General features: G+C 29.2%; 1 protein-coding gene across 1 annotated transcript in view; it reads right to left on the bottom strand.

Moving 5' to 3' along the window:
* Positions 1-24,116, bottom strand: part of LOC123294804 (lachesin-like) — a 551,245-nt gene that overhangs the window by 32,034 nt on the left and 495,095 nt on the right. Inside the window, exon 5 of the mRNA XM_044875995.1 lies at positions 16,628-16,796. Within this exon, the coding sequence (XP_044731930.1) occupies positions 16,628-16,796 (169 nt within the window). The remainder of the gene's footprint in view (positions 1-16,627; positions 16,797-24,116) is intronic.

Here is a 24,116-nt window from a genome sequence, read left to right on the forward strand (position 1 = left end):
GAGCGCAACCATTTGAAATAATATTTTAAAAATGCTATAAATGCCACTTTAAAAACATTTTTATATCCTTATACATTAGTATGTTTTTGTGTGTGTAAGCCTGTGTATGTGAATGTGTGTGCTTATGTGAACTGAAACAGGCTGAAAAAATCAAATTTTTTTTTTGTAAACTAAAAAATTTTTTTTTCACACATTAGATGAAAGAGTTTACTGCTGATGATAGTGAGGCGTGGAGATGTATGCAGTAGAGTAGTATCAGTACGAAAACACTAGCGTGGGTATTACAATGTTTATGAGACAACATACGAGAATTAATGTTTTCTGTGCTCATTTAATACAGCTGTGTTGTAGATAAGTTCGGGTATACCTAATACAAACACATTTAAACACATACGAAAAAAAAAGTATATAATATAATGACATTTTCTGTACAGGGGAATGCAAAAAATATTACACGGGAAATGTATATATTCTACCTGTCTTGATCTCGTTTATCCCTCTTCCATAACATTCAAATGGGTTGTTTAAAAATAAATGCACAGTTTTCAATTTTTTTGATTGTAAAATAGTCATAATTTAATGAGTATATCAGAAAAGATGGCCAATTGTTTTACATTGACTATTTTTTTACAGAAATCTTTAATTGATGGTTCAAAATGATAATCATAAATAGAGCAGTAAAATGTCAGATTAAATTCAATTTTTTAAAAATATATCTTTATAAATTATAGCTCATGTGTTATTCTGATATATATGAGCTATGTTGTTAAATAGTTTCATTCAAATCCATTCGGCAGTTTTTGTGTGAAAGCGCAACGGTCGCGCAGCAATCGATTAGAATGCACTCCAGTTAATAGCGAAGACATAAACCTTGAAGACGAAAATCTTCAAGATGAAATTCGTGAAGACCAAGTTTTAGAATGTTTTGATTTTCCAAATGTATTATTATTTGACAAAAATTTATCAAAATATACTAAATATAAATTTCAATTTGTATGGCTAACATTAATTTTAAAGAAATTTTTTGTAAATACTTTTTCATTCAAAAATTATAATTTTTATTTTCATAGTGCTAATTTTTCAAATTTAAATCAGGTAAAAATGAAATTAGAAAAGTATAAAATATAAACATTTCATAATTTAAATATCAAAATTCATAATTAATGTCAAAAAATAAGCTTAAAAACATATATTTTTTATGTACAGCTGAAATTGAGGCCAAAATATGCGTTTATGTTTTTTTCGAAGTCTTATATATCGAAAACGGTGAGGGTTAGAAAAAAATACCAGGAGTCAAAAAGTATTTAAAATGGTCCAAAATAAAATATCATATAGTTTTCAAATCAAATTTTTAACCAAAACCACAAAATAATCTTCATTTTCGTCAACAGCGAATTTTCGGAAAAAAACCGCAATTTTTTTTTTCAAATGCATACATCTCGAAAACGGTGAGGTTAAGTAAAAAATGTAACGTATCAAAAAAAATTTATTATCCAAAATATTAAATCCAATAGTTTGTTGAAATGTTTAATAAAGACAACATGGTGCCCGGGAGTAGGGAACTTCTGCCCCGCCCCATGGGCGTAAATCAATAAAGCACAAGCACTCACCTATATGACATTTTTCAGTACACACAGACAAACATTTTCTACCGACTCCCATAAAAATCTACTGACGAGGAGAGAATTCTTGGGTAAAATGCTTCATTTCCTACAGTAAATTAGATTTTAATACTTAATTGTCATGGATAAAACTTTAAATAATGTACATGCAATTATAACAAGTAATTCACAACGCAGTGTATATCATACATCAATAAAATACTCTTACGACTTTTAATTCGTGAATCATTAAATACTTACAATTACAGTTGGATACGACAGTTTACAGCAAACAATTTAATAATTTAATAAAATTGAATAATCTAAATTTTTATCTAACAATTGAGTAATAGAGTTTAATCTATATTTCATCCATTTTTTACTTCAACATCCTGTATATGCATAGAGGACATTTTTCTGTCCTTTTCGAGTTATAATAATATTTAGTTAACACATCGGAACAACTGTCCTAATTCCTTTTTTTTATATTTCTAACATGTTTCCCTCCTATAAGGGGAAGTAAACGAATCACCTAATGTTCGAGCGAATGGGTGTAGAAGGGTGATGTCACCATGTTATGATTTACATAGCATACAAGTGATTCTTTGTAAATAAGACTTTTGTAGAATTTAATTATATGTCTTATAGCTTCCCAATTCATTTTATTAGCGGATGTTAAGATTATTTTTGCCTTCTTGTGAGATTTCCAAGTTAATCTTCGGCCTGAGTGAAATCTATCTAGCACCGTTCCTCTAATGCGATATGTATTCACAAGACAAAATTTCTCTCGGTATAACTGTACACAGGTTTGTACGCTCTCGACTGGATCCACTAAGTCTGTTTAACTAGTAACTTAATTGATTATTTCTCTTTGCAATCCTCGATTGCCTTTCGTTTGACGTAAGGCAATTTTTACAGAAAAAATGTTATTAGAATTGTATTTAGCTTAAAAAAACAAACCGTGGGTAGAGCCTAGTGCAACCTTTGAGGCCCACACGAATAAGTTTCCAGTATAATATAAAGCTATAAAAATTTAAAAAAAAATAAAAACTCGACCGAATGTAATGAAATTCTGTTCGGATCATAATGCCTTTAATACGCTTCGATCGACACCTTAGCGAACCTGTACGACACCTGCGGTCGTACAAACGTACACACACACCAAACACACTTCTTTTCCAAATTGGTGTGAAACATTTCGATTTCGAAAAACGAACATATTACAATAACTTCCTATATTGGAAAGTTAAAAACTGACAGTTGTTGAAACATTTTCAAAAATAGGGAAATTTTGATATTTTACAGTGTTTATGCACTAGAAATGGTAGTTTATTTCCTGAAGAACCAAAATTATTTCAGTACAAATAAAGGTATTACAAATCGTTTTACACGACAGCATCGTGGTTATGCGTACCCCTGTTAGATACAAACGTGTCGACTTTGGACCTCGAAACCACGAAATGTATAATAAATTTATAAGATTGTAAAACAGTAAGTCTGTATAGGTACACATTCTTTAGCCAAAGTGTTGCTTTGATCCTTAGGCACGATTTTTTTTAATTTGAAATTTATAGGTGAGCACTTTTTGTTGTTGGCGAAAGTCCTGCTATCTAGCCAGAATAGCATGTATCTCCGCATAGACAAATAACATTAATTACACCAAGTACGGCGGCCAAGTATGTAGCGTAGATAGTAAATAATACAGAATCTAGAGTTTGTAAATAATACTGGGCCTAGAAGAAACCCATATGGAACATCCGCCTAAATCCTATAGAATCAAAATCTGATATTATTTCTTTAACCTTGAATGAGTTATTTGATATTTGTGAGACATTTCCTTTTTTATTTTCCACAGCAGATCACTATACCAAATTCTGAATAAGCATGTGAGCTATGTTAAAATGAAAAAATGTTAAAACTGTCCATGAAAATAAAAATCATTGTGCCAAACCATGACGTCACTCTAAAGTCAAAATAAATTAAAATCCCCTATATTACATAAAATTTACGGTGATTAAGTTTTAATGCGCTATGGGAATTACATTTGTGCACAAAATATGGTTAGAAAATTAAAAATTAATAGTTTATTGCCGTATACCTACCTACCTTCTGTATGTCTACAATATTTACAGTAAGCTTATACTGTTGCCTATTTTATTTTATCCTATATGTACGGTTTTCTTTCTCTCATCACAACTTTTCACAAAATAATTTTAAGAGAATGAGAAAATATTGTAGGTTGTTTCATATTACACTTGTTGGTTATTCGAACGACATAGACGCTGCTGCACATAGTAACTCCTACGTACAGTCCTGGTAGTACATGGAAAATTAGACGAAGACGGTTTTCAGTATGGATAAATATTCTATATTTATTTCAATTTAATATTCAGTTTGTTCACATTTTCCTATTGTAGTTGTTTGAAGTGTGAATGAAAATTTCACGTTTTCAATTCTTATCATCTAGAAAAATGAATTGAGGAAGTGCGATTTAGCGGCGTAGTTATTCGTACCCCTGTTGCGGCTAAAAACGTGTCGAATTAGGACCTCAAAACCAAGTAATGCGTCTGTATAAATAAATTTATAAGTTGTAAAACAATTAATTCTGTATAGGAGAGAAATGGATCGAGTTTTGACACTGCAGTAAAGAAGTTTTTATAAAATTTTTATCCATACTCTTTATCCGAAGTGTTGTTTTGAGCCTTGGGCACCATTTTTCTTTCATTTGAAATTTATAGATATGCACTTTTTGTTTTTAAGTGACTTACAAATTGCTTCGCAAACTGTATTATGTAGATTTATGAATATCTATTTTTGTACTCTATTGTAAGGATTTTATTTCTTTTATTTATGACTTTCGGTTGAATACATAATAATTAGTACATTGCAATTTAAATTATATTAGTTTCATTTTCTAAAAAGAATTTTTGTTTTGCTTAATATTTTTAAATCACATATGAATTCAATTAAGAAAATCGTTAGTTTGACTTATGGAATTAACTGCTTCATTAACTATATTATAAGTAAAGCTTGAATAGTTTGAGTCCGGACATATACATAAAAGATAACAATATTACTATTTAATATCACTAAAAATGGAAATATAAAATTTATTGTTAAGTAAAAACTATCACGTAACGTGCTTGTACAAGGGTATTACTGTTAGTTATGCTTGCCTGTAGATATCTATTAGAATTATTTCATTTAAAAAATGGAAACTGGTAGTGCGTGGATAATGATAATAGTGGTTTCTGTTTTTTATTGTTATTTCTATTGATTGGTTGTATTGGTTTAAGTTTTTTTTAAGAATAAAAATTCACAAAAAAAAAAAAAAACAAACAAAAAAAAAACAAAAAAAAAAAAACAAACCAAAAGAACCAATGATCGATTAAGAAACTGAGCGGTTGACAGAAAGGTGTGTATTCCTTTAATACAAGGTGTGTATATATTAATATTATTTCTCCCGCCTGTTTCTCTGTCAGTAGTATCATCGTATTTTATATTCCATGATTTACTCCTCATTTTAAAGCTTTTGCTGCCGACTAATGACGAACAATAGACCCAAGGTATAAAAAAATTCAGAATTGATTTGATGCGCACTGCGGATTTCTACACTAATCGACTAGTCTATTTACTTGCCTTGTAAGGGATTTTGTAGAATGTTGATGAAAAAAACATAGTTTTCGAGACACTTGGTTTGTTCATAGTTAAAAATTTAAATTTTTTTCGTGAGTTTCTTTCTGTAACAGTTTTTTGCAAATAGTTTTTTAATAGTGCTAATCTTCTTCTTCAAGGGATACCAAGCTGAAATTTTTATAGCGTACTTCATACGTAAAAAGTAAGGTCGAGTTCGTAAAAGAGCAACATATTTCAATTGGGTCTTGGTCCCATAGAACCCATCTTTTAAACCGTTAGGGGTAGACCAAAAGTTTAAAAATAAAAAAATGTTTCTTTTAAAAAAATAAAAAACTCTTGTTTGAAACATTTTTTGTAAACATCACTGTTTACCCGTGGGGGAGCAAATTAGGTTAGAAATACTGACTGTTACATAAAGAAACTCACGAGTTTGAACACGAATTACTTTTCCTTATCAATCATAGCGTGATCTTTGATATAATTGGGCTTAATGACGCAGGTTAGTCCAACGATATCAAAATCATCAAATTTAAATGAATAGAACAGAAGAATTAGTACAAAACGTCAAAATCAGATTTAAGATAAAATGTGAAAAATCAGATTTATGGTCTCCAAATAAGCCCCTATTGAATGATTGAATAAAATAAAATGAATCTAGTGCCAAAACTTTTGGGTCATCCATTTACGATTTACATAAGTACATTGGATCATATAAGATGAATAAATATTAAACATATGGCTTCATATAGGTACGATGGCTTTTGGAATTTCAGGAGCAGTATGATATCATAATCAATTGAGCAAATAGAAAGAATCGAAAAAATATTCTATTTATTCTAATGAAAATACGTAATTCTATTTTCCATTGAAATGCGCAGTCTAACTCTCATATGTTAAGTGGTGTAATGTGTTAAGTTAACAAAAGTTATTAAAAGTATCATGTATGAGGGACTTCGGCTATATAAAAGTACCCAACATTTGAAATAAATGTAAAAGTTTAGTTTCATAATAAAAAAATATGGAATTTTTATGACTAGTACGAAACGCTTGTGTATAATGCAGACACAAATATACAAATAGAATAGAGAGACGAAAGACTTACATATAATTGGTGTCACTCACATAGAACACGAGTGACGGACTTGATTACGTCCTAGACCGAATATCTAGAGTCCCGGATTCCGTGTAATTTTTTCATTTCTTTCTATTTGTGCAAATCAAAATTGAAATTTACAAAATATAAAAATTTTTAAATTCGCACTTGAAACACATCTAAAAACACTCTTCATTAAATCACCTTTCAAACGGAACCAAAAAAAACAAAATTGGTTCATCCGTTTAGGTGCTACGGTGCCACAGACAGACAGGCAACACACACATAGCGTTCAAGCTTATAACACCCTCATTTATAATACGGGGTTTAAAAGTATCATCTAATAAGAACTTTGGCTTATTTTATATAAAAGTACACAAAATTTGAAATAAATGTAAAAGTTTAGTTTCATAATAAAAAAATATCATGATCATTATTTTCCTTGCAATGATTTCTTTATTTGATCTACTAAGAGTAGCGAAATTTCAATTATTTTGGATTCTACGGATTCCTAAAATATAAATACGGTATGCTTTTTGTGAATTAGTAATTAACCAGATTATATTTTTTCAATTCATATGAAATAATTGAATTATTTCAAATAAAAAATGCTATTTGATAAAACGATTGGAATTATTATTTTATTAAAAAAAGTACTTTTTTTTATTATATTACAAAACCTGTTTATTATTTTACATTATATTATATTAATTTTATTTCCATTTGGGTTGAATAGATAATAAATTGAACATTGGTTGGCGAAGAAGGATCAGATATATTTGAGTTTTTATTGAAAATTATCCATACCCCTGAATTCTTTTTGACTACTTGTGTTCTTGTAAACGTCAACAAAATTTTTAAGTGGTGAACATTTTAAATGTTAAAATATATAGGGTATTCAGTTTAATGTCAAAATTATCTTCTTTTTTTAACGAAGCGATTTGACCTCCACTCACGAGCTGACCTCCACTCACGCTAGCCCTAGGCTTGGAATGTTGGACTCATCAAGATCTAGATAAGTTTGAGTTCATAGTTCCAGATTTTATTTTAATGCCACAGGATTGATCTTCATATAGGTACTTTATTTTTGAAACAACCAGACAAAAATAGTTCATTGGAGTCAAGTTCAAAGACCTACCTAAATACCTTCCTAAAAAATTTGAAGTCAAAAGCCTTGCCTAAGCTTGGATGGAACGCATCGTGAAGGGCTTTTAATAAAAAAATTACGGTTAATTTGATATGAATAAGTTGGATTAATTTGAATACTTATTTTCACATTTAAAATTATCATAACTTTCGGACAAGAGATAGTCAATCATGGAGACTGTCAACGGTGTGAAAACTTTGGAATAACTGTGTTTTTAATTTTTAATTTTGTAATTAAGTATAGTATGAATAATTAAAAATTCATAATTTGTCAATTGAAGTTATTAACGTGTGTATAAAAAGCAATTATATAATATTAATAATGTAAACAAATCATAAAATTAGTCCTGTGTTTCAAAATTTACAGCTAACGCCGCCTATGAACAGTAATCAGAAGTTACCAAAGATCAGAATCACTTAGTTAATAATAGTACTGCTTTAATTGTCGCATAGATGTCGTTTTTCCAATTGAAAAAAAACTTTTCCCTAGGTTTTGGTGTTATATCTGTGGCTATTATATTCATAGCATGTTGCTGACGCGAAACCATAAAATTTTATCCTACAAAATGTTATTAATTATAAATATATTACTTATTGTTTAACGCGCCTATAGAAGTCCTCATTAGGTACTTCAAAAATCTGAATAAAAATATAGTGATCTATTTGAAAATAAAAAGATTGATCATAGATCTTAGATCGGGACAAACACGTTTAAAGAATCTTTATTAAAAATGATTAAATGGGTATATCATTTTTTTAAATTTTACACCCTAATAAAAAAGGGGTATATCGTTAAAAATTAGTAATTGTATCAAAATATTTCTCCACGAACATGTGGGTCATTTTGACATAAAATATTGAAACTTTATTTTATTAATTATGCTTTTGAATAAACTATAAAGTCGTTTAATCAAAAATAGACGTTTAATTATAGATATTATATATATGAAAATAGTATTTGATTCTAGTTGTACTTACATACATTTCCTGAAAAAGTACAGTATTTTATGCATATATACATGTAAGTCTATAATATATATATTTGACCAGATTTTCCCCGACGATAAATGAAAATTAACATAAAATTTTAATTAGTTTTAATAATAAAACAAATCAATTTAATTAATTATACCAGAGACACTAAAAATGTATATGTGGTTAACATGTATATATCACACACTTTTGTGGTATAAAATACCGTATGTTCCAGAACTATTCAATCACACAAACATTTCAATTAAACATTACATAAATGTATAGTTATTTAGAAAATACCCATGATAAATTATTTTAATTACAAAATCGTGTTTATTATTTTATGGTGAGTAAATTAATATATTTTATAATAATTAAATGTATAAATATTGTTTACTGACACACGCGGTAGTTTTCATAAATATTGTATGTAGAGAAATGACAGTAGGCCTGTAGAGACTACTAGCAGTTATAATATTGCTAGAGTAGTAAATATACTAGGTAGGTATATGGTATGTAATAATGAATGGACATCATCATCTCTAGGTCTATATACCAATCCAGTTTTAACCTTACCTACTATATAAGGGCCTTAAGGGGCCACTCATATTATATTATAACCGGAATGTTGAACCTTGAATATGTTGTATAAATACATATTGTCAGTAACTTCGTTTTGTTTCATTTAAACTAACACCTACATGTATTATTAAGGTGATTCTAAATTTATTCACAATATTTACTAGTTTATCAAAGATGTTGGCGATAATAACAAAATGTTTAAAATTAAGATGTAAGATCTGTCAAAAAAGTTGCGGTAGGTGTGTTACTATAATCCGCATTCTCGAAAAAATCTGGGAAATATGTTGATTTTAAAATAATTTTCATATCCTATTGGTAATAGAAATTATAATTGCTACACAGTTTCACGGATGCTACCACCGCTTCAGATATTATTCTAATAATTTAAAAATAACACATTCAAATCATTTTGTTATTTTAATATAATGTCCTTACAGTATAAAATAATGTAATTTGATAGACAGAAATTAGGTTGATTTATCAGCGCGCAATTTGCGTTAATTAACGCAGCCGTTCACCTACCTAGATCCATACCTAGTAAATTTCCATAAAGCATTCGTTTTGAAATAAAACTGTCGAAAACGTTGCGAGCTCTCGTATAATTAGGTTAATATATTTAACCGCAAATCATGAAGTAAATCTATCAACTCCTTAGCTGGGTATAATTATATCGGATTCCATATCACCATCTCAATTTATGATAAATGAGATACTTCAGAAATCGATAAATGAGACACTACAGAAACTTTTTATTTGAATCGTTGCTGTAAGTTAATAATAATACATTGTCGTGTCGAATATTAGAGCTCTCTCAATATTTACTCCAATTTTCCTTTTTGAATATTTTGCGCATATATAAACTTTTCGAATGTGTAAAATAGATAACAAATAATACCAAATAAAAGATAAACGTTTTGATTTCAAGTTTGTAATTAATAAATGTGATTTTGACTGACAATCATTTAGAGATTTTGATGATGATGATGATATTAGAAGTGCATGAGTGTTTAAGGACCAAAGAGTCCTTTATATTATGTTTTATGTTCTTGAATAATAATAACTACTAAAGTTGGTATTATTATTATTATGATTATTATTACTACATGGCAAGGTTAGCAATATTAGCACATAGAACATATTAAATGTACAAGATGTGACAGGAAAGTTATTTAAATATTCTATAGTAGAATTATTCAAGGTATGCTCTTGCGCAGGTAGGAGTAAAATGGAGATAATCTCTCACTCTCGGTAATCTATCTCGCACGGAACCTAGTCACCGCCATTTTGATTATTTGTTTATAGTGTAGGCGCTGTGTGGGCACATAAAAATACGTATCATGCAATAGCAATGAAGCTAACACGATTGTAATTATTAAATTTTTATCATTTTTCCGGCCCGCTATTAGTTTATTAAGTCGAAAGCGAGCCTTTAGCGAAATAAAACCCCACATAATTATATATGAGGAAATTGCAAATTGATTCAAGTTTAAGAATATCTTTGTAGGTACTCAGCGCCTTCACTATTACGTTCGAACTGTCGGAGGCGGAAAAAATTCATTATTCATTCATTATAAGGAACGAGTTTTCATTACAAAAATTAAGGATTGTTCACACAAACGTATTCACGTTTTTTACAACATTGGAATTAGGAAGCGGGAACAAGCTAAGATGGCGTCAACTGGGTACGTTCGAGAACTGAACCAAAACTTGTCCTCTATCGAACATACCTTGTCTAATTCTACAATGAAATATTCTAATTTTTCTATGAATTGACAAGAAAAAGGTGGTCGGTTTCATTAGACATATAGAGCAGTTATTTTAAAAGTGGGTAATAAAAAGACACAATAGTACCACTGCATGCTGTGCTGTAAAAGCATCATTTTCGATAATTTCCCGAATAAATTGCCAGGTTGGTTATAATGAAACACACACGAATTTATCTCTGAGTATTAGATATCTTTAAAAATCCTCCCAGGCCCATGGCCTGTATGTTTGAATGTAGATATGCGCATGTTATTCATTCTCTAAATCTTTAAGTTGTATATTTAATACATCCTCGAATCTCAGCATGGCGATACAGTTAACTAATTCACTTTTTTACCCATTGTTTGAGTCGACTGTCAAGGAGTGGTTATGTTTTTCGCGTGTATCTTGTATGTATGTATGTATTCGTCTTAAAAACCCAAGTGTCCTTCGATAAGTGTTTGTAATAAAAGGCAAAATGGCGGATTTTTGGCACGAAATAGTTAGTAAAAAAAAAAAAAAAAAATAAACAAAACCTATCAAGAAGGGTATCATAATAAAGGAAATTAAGAGGAGATTACAAAATTATTTATAAGTTTTATTTTTAAATTTTATTAGGAATAATAAAATTGGTTAAAAAGTTGCATTACAGTATAACAAGTGGGTTTTGTTAATGGCGAGACACTAAACAGTCTGAAATAAAATACATAATTTCAAAAATCAAACACCCAACTTGTGTTATATAAAATCGGGAAAGAAAATAACAAGTTCCGTACTTTACATAGCGACTTTAACTGTCGAGGTACATTTTAGCCTAGGCCGGCTCAAATCTTTCCAATAATGGGTCTTAACTATAGAAGTCGCTATGTAAAATACTGAACTTGTAACTTTCCTTTCAGATTTTATTTAATACTGTCGGGTTTTTGTTTTTTGTAATAATTATGTTTTAAGCATTTATTGCAGTAACTTTATTAGTTTTAAAAAATAAATAAAATAATAGAGTTTTTGACTTATTTTGGAAACTATCTCAGATTATTAAGGGGTACTTATAGACCCTGTAGAAAGTGTTTACTTCAATTATTTTATGAATTAAAAAAAAATAAAATCGTAAGTTACCCCTTGTACTTAACGGTCTGCAACTTACTTGCAATAAAAGTAAAACTTGTGATGTCATAAACAAAATTTTTTATAAGCTTTAGAGTTTTTCAAGGTAGATTTCAAGATTTCATAATTGGGTTACGTGGTTAGGTTAGGTTATGATAATTTCAAAGCTATATCCAATGATAAACTTAAGATTAGGCTATATATGACCAAACCAAAAATAAATAATAAATTGTATTGGTATAACTTTCTTTCCAACAACTCTAATATTTAATAATTTTTTATTTTGTCAAAGCAACATAACAGTGAATCAAAATCGTTTTCGATCATATCATGTGATAGTGGCTGAAAAATTAATAAATAAATGTTTAAATTCTCTAATAGAGAATATTCATGTATTTTTTTAATATTTTTAATTCATTTTTTACACCGTTATAACATAGTAAAAAATATAAATAATGTTTAAAAAAGCTCTAATTAATTTTAAAAAAATATTTAAAATAGAGAATAATTTTGAGATGTTTAAACTTATTATCAAGTTTTCGAATAAAAACTCGTAGAATAATATAATACCATTCAAAACAATGTAATACCACACAAAATAAAAGTAATTAATACCATACAGTATGTCATCAAATCTGACAAGCCACATACTATGATGTCACGTCCGTTTCAAATTTGAATTTTCGTTTTAGAAATTGGTATTTCTCTCACTGAATTTGTAATTTTATTAATTAATTTTTAGTAAATAAAAAGATATAAATTACTAAAATAATGGTTGGGTTGAAATGTCCAGCCCATAAAGTAACGGAAAAGAAATATTTGAACCCAATTTAAATTTCCTGAATATTCCCTATTATGACAAAAAAATATCATAATGACAAAGAATTTATTCAAAAGCAACTACATACTTTGCAAATTATATAAACTAAATTAAATAATTCAATTACTATTTTAATTTTACTTCAGCTATACTTTTAATTTAAATAATTAAATAATTTCTTGAACCAACACTAACATAGCTTGTAAATAGAGGTTATTATGTACCTACTAGCTGACAAAATGTTTTCTTTTTTACATAAATAAAAAATACAATTTTTGTCTGGATTTCTTTGAAATTTAATTTATTAAGTTTATTTTCAAATGAAATATGTATAAAGAGTAAATTAAACGTTTACCAGAGCTTTAAAGCTTCTTTTATTTTATAAAACATTTTTAATGTGTTTAACTTTTTTTCAGATGATTTTAATGTGTCGTTTGAAATTTGTTTCTAATTGAATTTAAAATGGAAATATAAATTGTAATGAAAATATAAAACATTCATTGGAGTGTAATATTGATGTGTCGACAGTGTTGGCAGACATATGAGTACCTACTGCAACTTAAAAAAAAAAATAGAAACAGGCTACTATACATATAAAAGCGAAATACTTTTCCCTAACTGACTCGTCACGAGATCTCTAGATCTATATATTTGATTGCTATGAAATTAAGAATAGTTACTTTCACGATGTGAACGCTCACTAAGAACGGAATTGAACTCTTAAGGTGGTGAAAAAAAAGATGAAAAATTGTATAAAAATCGATCTTTGAATCCATTACTTAACCGAATTAAAACATTTCTTTACATACTAATCGTTCAGTTTGCGTCTAGGCATGGACGTACCACGAGTATGACAGAGAACATGCGTTAAGCAATGCATCTTTGTAAGAGGTATTATAGATGTTATATGAAATTTCAAAAGTATGTCTTGCAACTCCAAGCGTCTTTCAACTAACTCAACGCGTATCAAAGCTCCAACAGATGTATATAATTCCTCTCACTTAGATGTATTGCTTAACGCATGTATTCTGTCATACTCGTAGTACGCCTACGCCTATGCTTAGATGTAAACTGAACACTACGTATATGTGTAATGCTACATTATCAGCAAGAAACAGGTCTTTTATTATCAATTGAAAAGTTAGGTTTCCTCACCAACATATTAAAATCCATGAAATTTTCAACAAAAGGGGACGTAAGTGAGGACAAGAGAAGTGAAGGAACGGGAAGAAAAGTTTTAAGGTGGAGAACAAAGGTAAAAGAAAATATTACATGATGGAATTTGTTTATAAAGTATGAATAGTCCAGTGTAGTCAATCTGCAGTCAAATGAGTTGGTGTATGTTGTGTATATCTGCCAAACTGCGGCATCGTAGCTTAGCATCTTCGTAGCTTCAAATTAGTTAACAGATTTCAGTGCAGTTTTCATTATATGAACGCTATTTTCAAACGTCATGCACGCCTAGAATTTTCAAAAAAAAGAAATTCACGAGTATGATGTCCTTGCCCAGAAGTTTGATAAAAACAAACATTAATTTTAATTTTTACTTCCTTGCATAAAGTTAAAGAAGCAGTGTAATCGCGAAAAAATTGCATAATCAAATATCACGAGAAATTTCCAATCTGAGAGGCTTTGATTCGATTATACTAGTTTCTGCTTGACATCGTCAAATAGAAAGAAACTCAAAAGTTACACAGGGTCTGAGATTCAAACTTGGGTCCACTAAATAATCGATCCATGGGACGTACCCACTCTAACTAAGTATAACAGGAGTGACGGAGCGGCTATGTCCTAAGCTGGATATCTAGGCGAATCAGATTCGAGTCTCGGAGCTGTTGGTGGGCTCAGGTTTTGTTTTCGTAATAATAGGTACGATTACTTGTTAACTACTCTAATCTGTGACATCTTGTTTTTGCATACGATAGCAGTACCAAATATAATAACACATATACTTACTTCGAGTAACTAAATGATACTAGAATGTTTCTAGTGTATCGTCATTTTGTTGTTCAGTTGGAATATCTAGTACTAGTACCAGCCAACAACACGGTGATATAGAAAAGGTTCGTAATATAACAACACCCATATAGCTAGAACTAGCTTATGTAGCTAGCGAACGAGTGACAAAGTCTCTATACCTTAATTACACTCATGGGGATTTAGCTCCATGTCATCAACATTTAACTCTACGTGGAACGATTACAAAATTGATTATGAATGGAAACTGAATTATAATTTATAATATTTCATATAGAGGGGAGCATTGTCTAGGTCGACTCTCTGTCAAGGTAGGCCGCCTAGGCCGTCTTTGTGAAATTTAAGTTTATCTAAAGGCTATGAATTATTTTCTTTTGCTTATTATTTTTGCTTGCTATTAAATGTTATTCTGATTTTTCCCCACCCAAAGGATTTATTATTGAAAATATTGCCAGCGGATTATTAAGTCCAAGTAGGTATTTGGTTGTGGTGAAAAATAATATACTATGGATTGTCATTAAAGTAGAACCTTTACTATTGGCAGGGAGCAGCGTAGACGGAGGGGGAGGATGCGTTTTATTTATCTCTAACGATTTAAAAGATGGGTCCTATGGACCCAAGACCCAATTGACACATGTTGCTCATTTACGAACTCAACCTCACTTTTTACGTCCTAAGCACGCTATAAAAACTTCAGCTTGATATCTCTTTTCGTTTTTGAGTTATCGTGATGACAGACGGACAGACGACCGACAGACGACAAGCAGAAAAACAACCGGATGGCCTAATTAGGTGATTTTATGGACACCTATACCAAAATTTTGTTCATAGTATCAATTTTTTTAAGCGTTACAAACTTGGGACTAAATTTAGTATACCTTGGTATATATCATATACATGGTATAATAACAATTAATTAAACTTGTAGCATTAGAAAATATGAAAATCCGAGACGAAATAGCACAAGGAATATTTTTTAAATGTAAATTAATATGTAAATTACTTTGTTTTTTACAATTACTAGAAAATATTTTCAATGCAAGACATATATACAATTCATAGACTTATATGTCCATCCATAAAATTATGTTAATAAAGTAGTGCGTCGTTACTATGATAACTCCCTGAAATAAAACTTATGCACGGAACGAATATCAAGGCTATTATGAAAGCTATTTCATTCCCTCGAACTGTATTTTCGAATAACACAGTAGTAAATATCAATAAAATTTAGGTTTTCAGGCGGTAAATCTCTAATTTGTTAACTTTTTAAATGTCTATTACTTTTTCGTTATCTTCATAATTAATTTGCGATATGTACAAAGATACTCCTGTTCCTCAGATCGTTACAGCCCCTTGTTTAGATTTCCCAAATTTTATTAAAACGAAAGTCATGGACATAAGTCTATATCTTTCGACTAAAGTTGGACCGACCTTGACAATTTTCCCATACATACTAGCTACATATATATCTATCAAATAAGGGGTTATGAAATTAGGGGTAGAATACGATGGTGATTGTTATGATTGTGTATGATATCAAAGTTTCAAAATTAATTTAGTTTTTTTTAAAATCAAAAATCAATTTTGATTTAGCTTAGATTTTCCACATCCAATGAGTGATAGCTTTCATATGTAATTGATGGAGGGTTGAAAATTGTTGAGTCGATATTTTAACAACATTTATAGAATTTTTTGTTTAGGTAATTATAAATTTATAACGAAACTTTTCTTTTACACGCAGAAATGTTTTTGTTGGTACTGAAACTGAGTGAGATTTTGAACAAAAGCTCTAATTTTTGACAGGAAGCTAGAGATAAAAACAGATATTTGTAAAATTCTGAAATTCTGAAGGTACTTATTACTAGCTTTTCGTAAAATTATTGCGACTTTTGAATATTTTTGGGAATCTATTATTAATAACAAACTATTTAATGAAATTTTACTTACCATTTAATACATGTACTGAAATGCTTCGTACTTGGGCATTGGATGGATTACATTGATAGCGTCCAGAATCACTTGGACGTGCATTTTGTATTAATAGAAAACTGCGTGTTGTTATACCTTTTTCGGTCATAACACTAACACCACCACGTGGACTATCATAACTGATTATCTGTAAAATAGAATACATAAATTAGCCATCAAAAATTTTCAAATATTAAGGGAGTTATTCTATAGTTAGTATAAATAAGTGTTAATTTCGCATGAATCTTTAAATAAGTCCATAGAATAGGTTAGTGGCGTGCATGAAATACGCCTCTTTTAGACCGTAAGAGAGTGCTGCATTTACGTGTTTAATTTTATCACTTTTGTTTGGAGACTGAAAAATGAAGAGGAATATTTATAATATCTGTAATGGCTAACAACTCGTTTTGTAGTTAAAGAATCGAAAAATAACTTAAACAAAATTTTCAGAGTTTGATGGGAGACATCATATGTTCTGGCATCAGAGTGAACCTAGTTATGCGGGTTTCTTTAATAGCCAATTTATATCTTAAAGGGTATGAGATAGAATGACACTTTAAATTAGAAAGCTTATCCTCAAAAAAAATCTAACATTTTTCAACTAAAACATTTTTTCGAAAATCATTAGCTTTCGGAGTGGATGCGACTTAAAAATATGTCATTATTAGAATAAATGATACTAAAAATCGAAAATCATATTTTCTTAATCAAAAGAAATTGCTCTTTTTGACAACGTTTTTCTAAAGTATTTTGTCTGTGTCTAGCGTGTTTTCTTTCAATTAAATACAATAATGACATATTTTTAAGTCGCATTTCCTCCGAAAGTTAACGATTTTTGAAAAATTGTTTTAAATAAAAAATGTTAATTTTTCATGAGGATCAACTTTCTAACTTAAAGTGTTATTCTATCTCTAACTGTATAGGATCTAAATTTGCTATTTAATAAAACCCGAAGAACTAAGTCCAACCTGACGTCAGAACGTGATGTCCCCCCATTAAAGTGTTTTTCCATCTCTAACTGTATAGGATCTAAATTTTCTATTTAAAAAAACCCGAAGAACTTGGTCCAATCTGGCGTCAGAACATGATGTCCCCCATAAAACTTTTCTTGAAGCTATTTTTTCATTGGTTATCAACAAAACGAGCTAATAGCCACTGTGATTAAAATGGTCCATCTTGTATAAGTGAACTACGTAGGTCAAATATCGAAAAATTCATTATCGATTTTTTTATGTCAGTTATCATAGCCTGGCATTTAAGAACACTATATTGATAGATCTGAAATTGATACATAAATTATTGTAAAATGTGTGATGACACTAATTTCAATAAATTCAATCAATAGAAGGTTGTTAGAGGCAGAAGACAGAACAGAATAGAAGAGAACAAAACAGAAACTTCTAATATAATGGATTGCCGTGATTTATCATTTATTATTGTAAAATAAACATCACCAAAATAGAAAATGAGTGAGTGCGACCCTTGTGCTTCACACAATCAACTTTCTAGATAAAACATGTGAAATTTACAAAATTAAAAAAAAACCCCGCACAATTTTTCGAGTACAGAACCCTAAACTCGCATTTGAAACATATCTAACATTCTATATTAAATTAGACAGACAAAAAAGCATACAGACAGACACACACACATAGCGGTCAAACTTATAACACCTTTTTTTTTAGTTCGGAGGCTAAACAATAATTTTGTATGACTGCCTAAAACTCTTCAATATTAATTATTATATTGCAATAGAGATATGTAGCATAAAGGTCAAATATGCGCTTTCTATGTATGAGGTACCTACTGAGATCAAAACATTACACACGGGTAATTTTTTGAACAAATTCATAAAATCTGTTTTGTAAATAGTACTTTTACAGAAATTAATAAATTTCCGAGATCACTCTATCACTTCTCAATCACGAAATAACGTGAATATGTAACGAAAATATGTCCCCGAACACATATTTAAATGCCTACATACAGAAATCAATCTAAAGAAGTGAAAATAAACAAATGACCCACACCCACACCCAAACTCAACCCAACCCAACCCAACCCAACCTAACCCAACCTAACCCAACCTAACCCAACCTAACCCAACCTAACCCAACCCAACCCAACCAAAAATTACAAAAATTGTGTTTTTTTGAATTTTTTTATGATTTTTTCGATTTTTAAAAATTGCAAAAAGTGTAAAAAAAGTTTTTGTTTCCGATTTCGATAAAACTAAGTTTATAAGGTAATTTTGACCCGAAAATTACAAAAATCGTGTTTATTTGACCATTAAATGAGTAATTTTCGAGATATTTTATGAATCTGACTGTAAAGCCAACATTTTCATTCCGTTCAGTCTCTGAAATTATTCCGCATTGATTCTAATTATTCCGAAATTGTCCTTTTCATTTCAATTACGATTCATTACTGTTTCGGACACACAGTAATAAGTTGGACAAAGACCCAAGATATTTGTTATTCATTTTATTACATTAGATTTTTAAGAAACTGTCCGAAACAAAAGGTAATCAATTTTTAAAATGAAAATGATTTTTTTTCTAAACCATCCCTGAACTATAGCGAACAAAACAAAAAAAATTTTGAAAATCGGTCCAGCCGTTTTTGAGTTTTAGCGACTAACGCCCAGCAATTTATTTTTTATATACAGATATATACATGGTATGAAAGTGGTGTTTAATACATTGCACTGGCCATTAAACGTAAAGATATGTTGAATATTTCGATGTGGATTTTCGGTTATCAGGTAAAATAACTTCCCTAGATTGAAAAGTTAAAAATTTTACCTTTCATGAATTGGACAAATTAATATCTAAGATTACATCAAATTGTTATTGTTTAGCTAAGTATGGATTAATATTATGTGTACATAATTTACATACATAATTAATTGAATGTGTTCTTGTTAAATAAACATAGCTCTCTGAATTATATAAATTTGTTTTCAACATCTTATTTGAATTAAACTATTCCATATTCAAAATTAATTTGAATATGGTAAGAATTACCTACATATGATGATGGATGATGAACGAAGATAACTTTAGAATATTTATTCTACTGAATAAAATCTGATGTATCTTATGTAATATAGTTCGTATGTCATTTATGTTCGTTGTCATGGTGTTTACTTCTGTAAACAAATCTTTCTGTTGATAATATAAAAGTATTGTGTATGGAGTATAGAGTTAAAGGAGCACAATCTATGTAAGTTGTTCAACCTATTCTGTGGACACTCAAAAAGTGTCCACAGAATACAATTAAATAACGGGAATACAATGAATTCGCTGGGCTTAAAAGTAAAACAACCACCGCTTTATAATCTCAAGCTCTCTTGATCTTACTTATCCCCCTTTCATAACACTCGAAAGGATTGTTTTATAAAGCTAAAATATACGCACAGTTTTAAATTTTTTAAAGTGTAAAATATTCATAATTCATTGAGTATATCAGAAAAGAAAACCATGAATTTATTTAAATTCATTAATTATTTGAAATTTTTACAGAAATCTTTAATTTATGGTTCAAAATGTCGATCATAATGGAGCAGTAAAATTAAATTTAATTAAAAAAAATATTTTTTAAAAATATATCTTTATAAATTATAGTTCATGTGTTATTTTGCATGAGCCATATTGTTCTACAGTTTCATTCAAATCCATTCGATAGTTTTTGCGTGAAAGCATAACAAACAATCAAACTAACAAACATTTATAAGGAAAAATATAAAATATATAGGGATAGCAATTGGTTTGGATTGGTTAGAATGATTTAAACAACCCGTTAAATTTTGTATAGAGGCAAGCATAGCCAGTACGTAATCGGGATATTAAGAAAATAGTTCAGAATTTACAGAAAAAAAAAACCATTGACTGAGTTAACTGTTGAAATACCATGTATAGACAGTGTTGATGGCGGAATCGTTTGTTTTTTGACGTCACGTAAATAAAAAAAGATATCCACTTTTAAATAGGCACACACACTTAACTGATATTCCCATATTAATACATACTATAAAATTTGCACCTAATTACCGCCCTCGTGGGTAAACAGTGATGTTTACAAAAAATGTTTTGAACAAAAGTTATTTATTTTTCAAAAGTTATTTATTTTTTTATAAGAAACATTTTTTACATTTAAACTTTTTTCTATCTCTAACGGTTTATAAGATGGGTCCTACGGACCCAAGACCCAATTGACCTACATTGCTTATTAACGAACTCGATCTCAGTTTTTACGTCCTGAGTACACTATAAGAATTTCATCTTGATACCTCTTTTCGTTTTTGAGGTATTGTGTTGACAGACAGACGGACCGACGGACGGACAACCGGAAATGGACTAATTAGGTGATTCTATGAACCAATATCATATATCAATCATATTTTCATATCCATCACTATTCTTAAGCGTTACAAACTTGGGATTAAATTTAATATAGCACGTATATTTCATATATATATATATATATATACATGGTATAAAAATAGGCGAATTATTGTAACTCTCAAAAGTGACATGTCCTGTATGTTTAAAATATATACCTATGGGGTAGCAGTTATAATTAGTTTGATACATTCATTCATCCTCACAAAATTTCCCAATTATAATAGATCAGGATTTAACACATATTATTCCAATAACCTCATTTTTTTTTCAAACAAGACATTAAGTGCTTTTGGGAGGGGGTTTGATAAATAGAATCCAATAAAAAAGTTAACATTACTGATGTGAGCCCAACAACAAAAACTGGGACCTTGTCTAAAGTTCAGAACAACTTTGAATGCAAATAAATATCTCCAAAACTATTTGAAAAAAAAAATTTTCATATTTATCAGTACTTGTTTGTTAGTGCCAAGACTTGTTTTTGTATATCATATGGATGTGTGTTATATGTTTAAATATTCCCCCTGAAAAAGATATCTTCGGCTATGAAAATTTTCGTAGACGCGAAAATTAAAAGTAGAAAAATTTTTAATCATCATAATTAATAAGCAATAAATAACTTTAGTTGTTCTCAAAGTTCAACTTCAAACAAACTGTTCCGTAGCAATAGAATATTGTCAACACAACTTAAAATCAAATTTGTTTATTTTTGTAATTTAAATCAAAACTTAAATATAAAATATTTATGCATATTCGCTCCGAGCGTGAATTTCGTTTCCATGACAACGATACACTACTTTAATTATAGAATTAATGGATGCATATATAATTGTGTGGATTGAATTGAAAACTTACATTTAAAATTTAATATTCTTGTTTCACAAATTTAAATAAATAATTACGATAATTAACATTTGAAAAATAATATTTGTACAATTTGATTTCTTATTTTCACAATTTTTAATGCATTAAGTTTAATTAATTAGTGTTTTTCAATCATTTTAATTTGACAGTTTCTATATCATTAACATGTAAATAATTGCAAATTAGTCATAACAGCCCACTTTATCTCCAAAATTTTTCACTTAAAGCGCTGGCATCGATTTTATTATCCCTACCATGACTACGCACACAACGAATAGATTCATTTTGAAAAGAATATTGAATTTAAACTTTTAAAACTGAAAAGTGCATGGGAAATGGAATGAAAAAGTTTGCTTTTTAAAATAAAATTTAATTTATTTATTTTTGTAAAAAATTATTCGATGCAATATTTGAAAACATTTTTCCATCAACGTAAACTAAATATATGCAGTGAAAGTCGAAGAGGAAGAATGTATTTTTTTAATATTGCGGGAAATCAAATTGCATTTTAATCTTTCTCCAGCTAACGGTACTTTTAAGTATCGATTGTTTGAGGAAAAACATCTTTCTCGCATGCTCAAATAACGGATTGTAACATTTGGTACTTTATAAAACTACTACTAAGCTATCAAATAAGTGTTTATTTTTTGAAATGCGAAGAAGTCACTGCAATGTTTTTTTCGTGCCTCAACGAGCAAAAAAAACTTACTTCTAAATTAAAATGATAGATTTTATACAATTTATATAACACCTTTTTATATAATTTAAATAAAACCGATCTTCACTCCTCTGATAACCAGTATAGAGACATATTTTTATAAAATTTTATTGATTCTTAAACATTCCTAATATAGTTTTTCTATCGACAAGAGTTCATGGCTATTTTAAACTAAATTAACTCTTTATCAATTTTTTCCACGAACTGTTTTTTTCTAATGGGCTATACCATTATATCTTAATTAAATAATCTTTCTTCTAATACTAATCTCAATTGGGTAACAGATCGATGTAGATCGGCTCATATGATATGAAAAAGTAAGTCAATATAGGTCAATTACACCGATCTGTAAGCCAAGCGTAATTGGTATCAGAAGAAAGATCATTTAATTACGACAATAATAGTACAGGCTTGCTTAAAAAAACAGTTCATGGAAAAAATTGATTAAAATTAATTTAAATAAAAGTTGCCAGCGACCAAAAATACCTACTAGATGGCAATTTTAAACCAAAATAAGCATATTCAAAAAAATTGGACAACATATACAAACCGCTTAGGCTTTATGACTAGATTAAGTTGACTTAATGTTTCTCAGGGTCCTATAAACAAGTTACACAAAATTTCATTAAAATTGCTGCTACCAATTCATAAGAATATTCAGGAAAACGGTAAAATTACAATTCTGAACCATTACTGGGTGTGTTTTCACAATTGACAATATACACTTTTGATTCGATCGTTTTTTTACTCATTTTACCCAAATGACGTTTTGTCCCTAGAGCTGGTAGGTGTTTGAGGTATTTTGAAAATTCGTCAGATACCTCTCCCATAATATCCTTATAAAAAATGCAAACCTGGCTAGAAACATGTTAAATTTATGGTTGCAAAAAATATCTTTGAGGCAAAGTGTATTTTTTTAAAGTTATCTTCAATCTGCAAGATGCTTGCAAAATTACTTTTCTTGAGAGAGGAATCTGAAGAATTTTTAGAATACCTCATACACCTAGCCAAAAATGTCCACAACCTCCTAGTATTTCTTCTAAACCTAAACCACCGTTTTAGAAAAAATAAAACACGAGATGGCGCAAAGGTCATTCGTCAAAAATACTTGACTGGTTTATTATTGACATTTGACATTTATTTTAAGAACTTCATATTTGTCTATTACTGTATTCACAATAAAAATATTTATTAATGCTATTATCACCTATACATACATAATAATATAGTAATATATATAATATATAAACAAATTTTATCAAGTTTATATAAAAGTTTTTCCTAAATATTATGAATATTAAAATAATTTATTGTTAAAGTTTTTCTTTTTATAAATAGAAAATAATAATATTATTATCAACAATATTGTTATTATAGGTATATATAATGTTATATATTTTCCCATTGTTATAGCGAATAAATTATAACGATTGTTATATAAGCAAAGAAGAAAAAATATACAGGGCGGGTACTTCGTCGACGT

Source organism: Chrysoperla carnea, chromosome 1, assembly GCF_905475395.1.
Source record: "Chrysoperla carnea chromosome 1, inChrCarn1.1, whole genome shotgun sequence".
NCBI lineage: Eukaryota > Metazoa > Arthropoda > Insecta > Neuroptera > Chrysopidae > Chrysoperla > Chrysoperla carnea.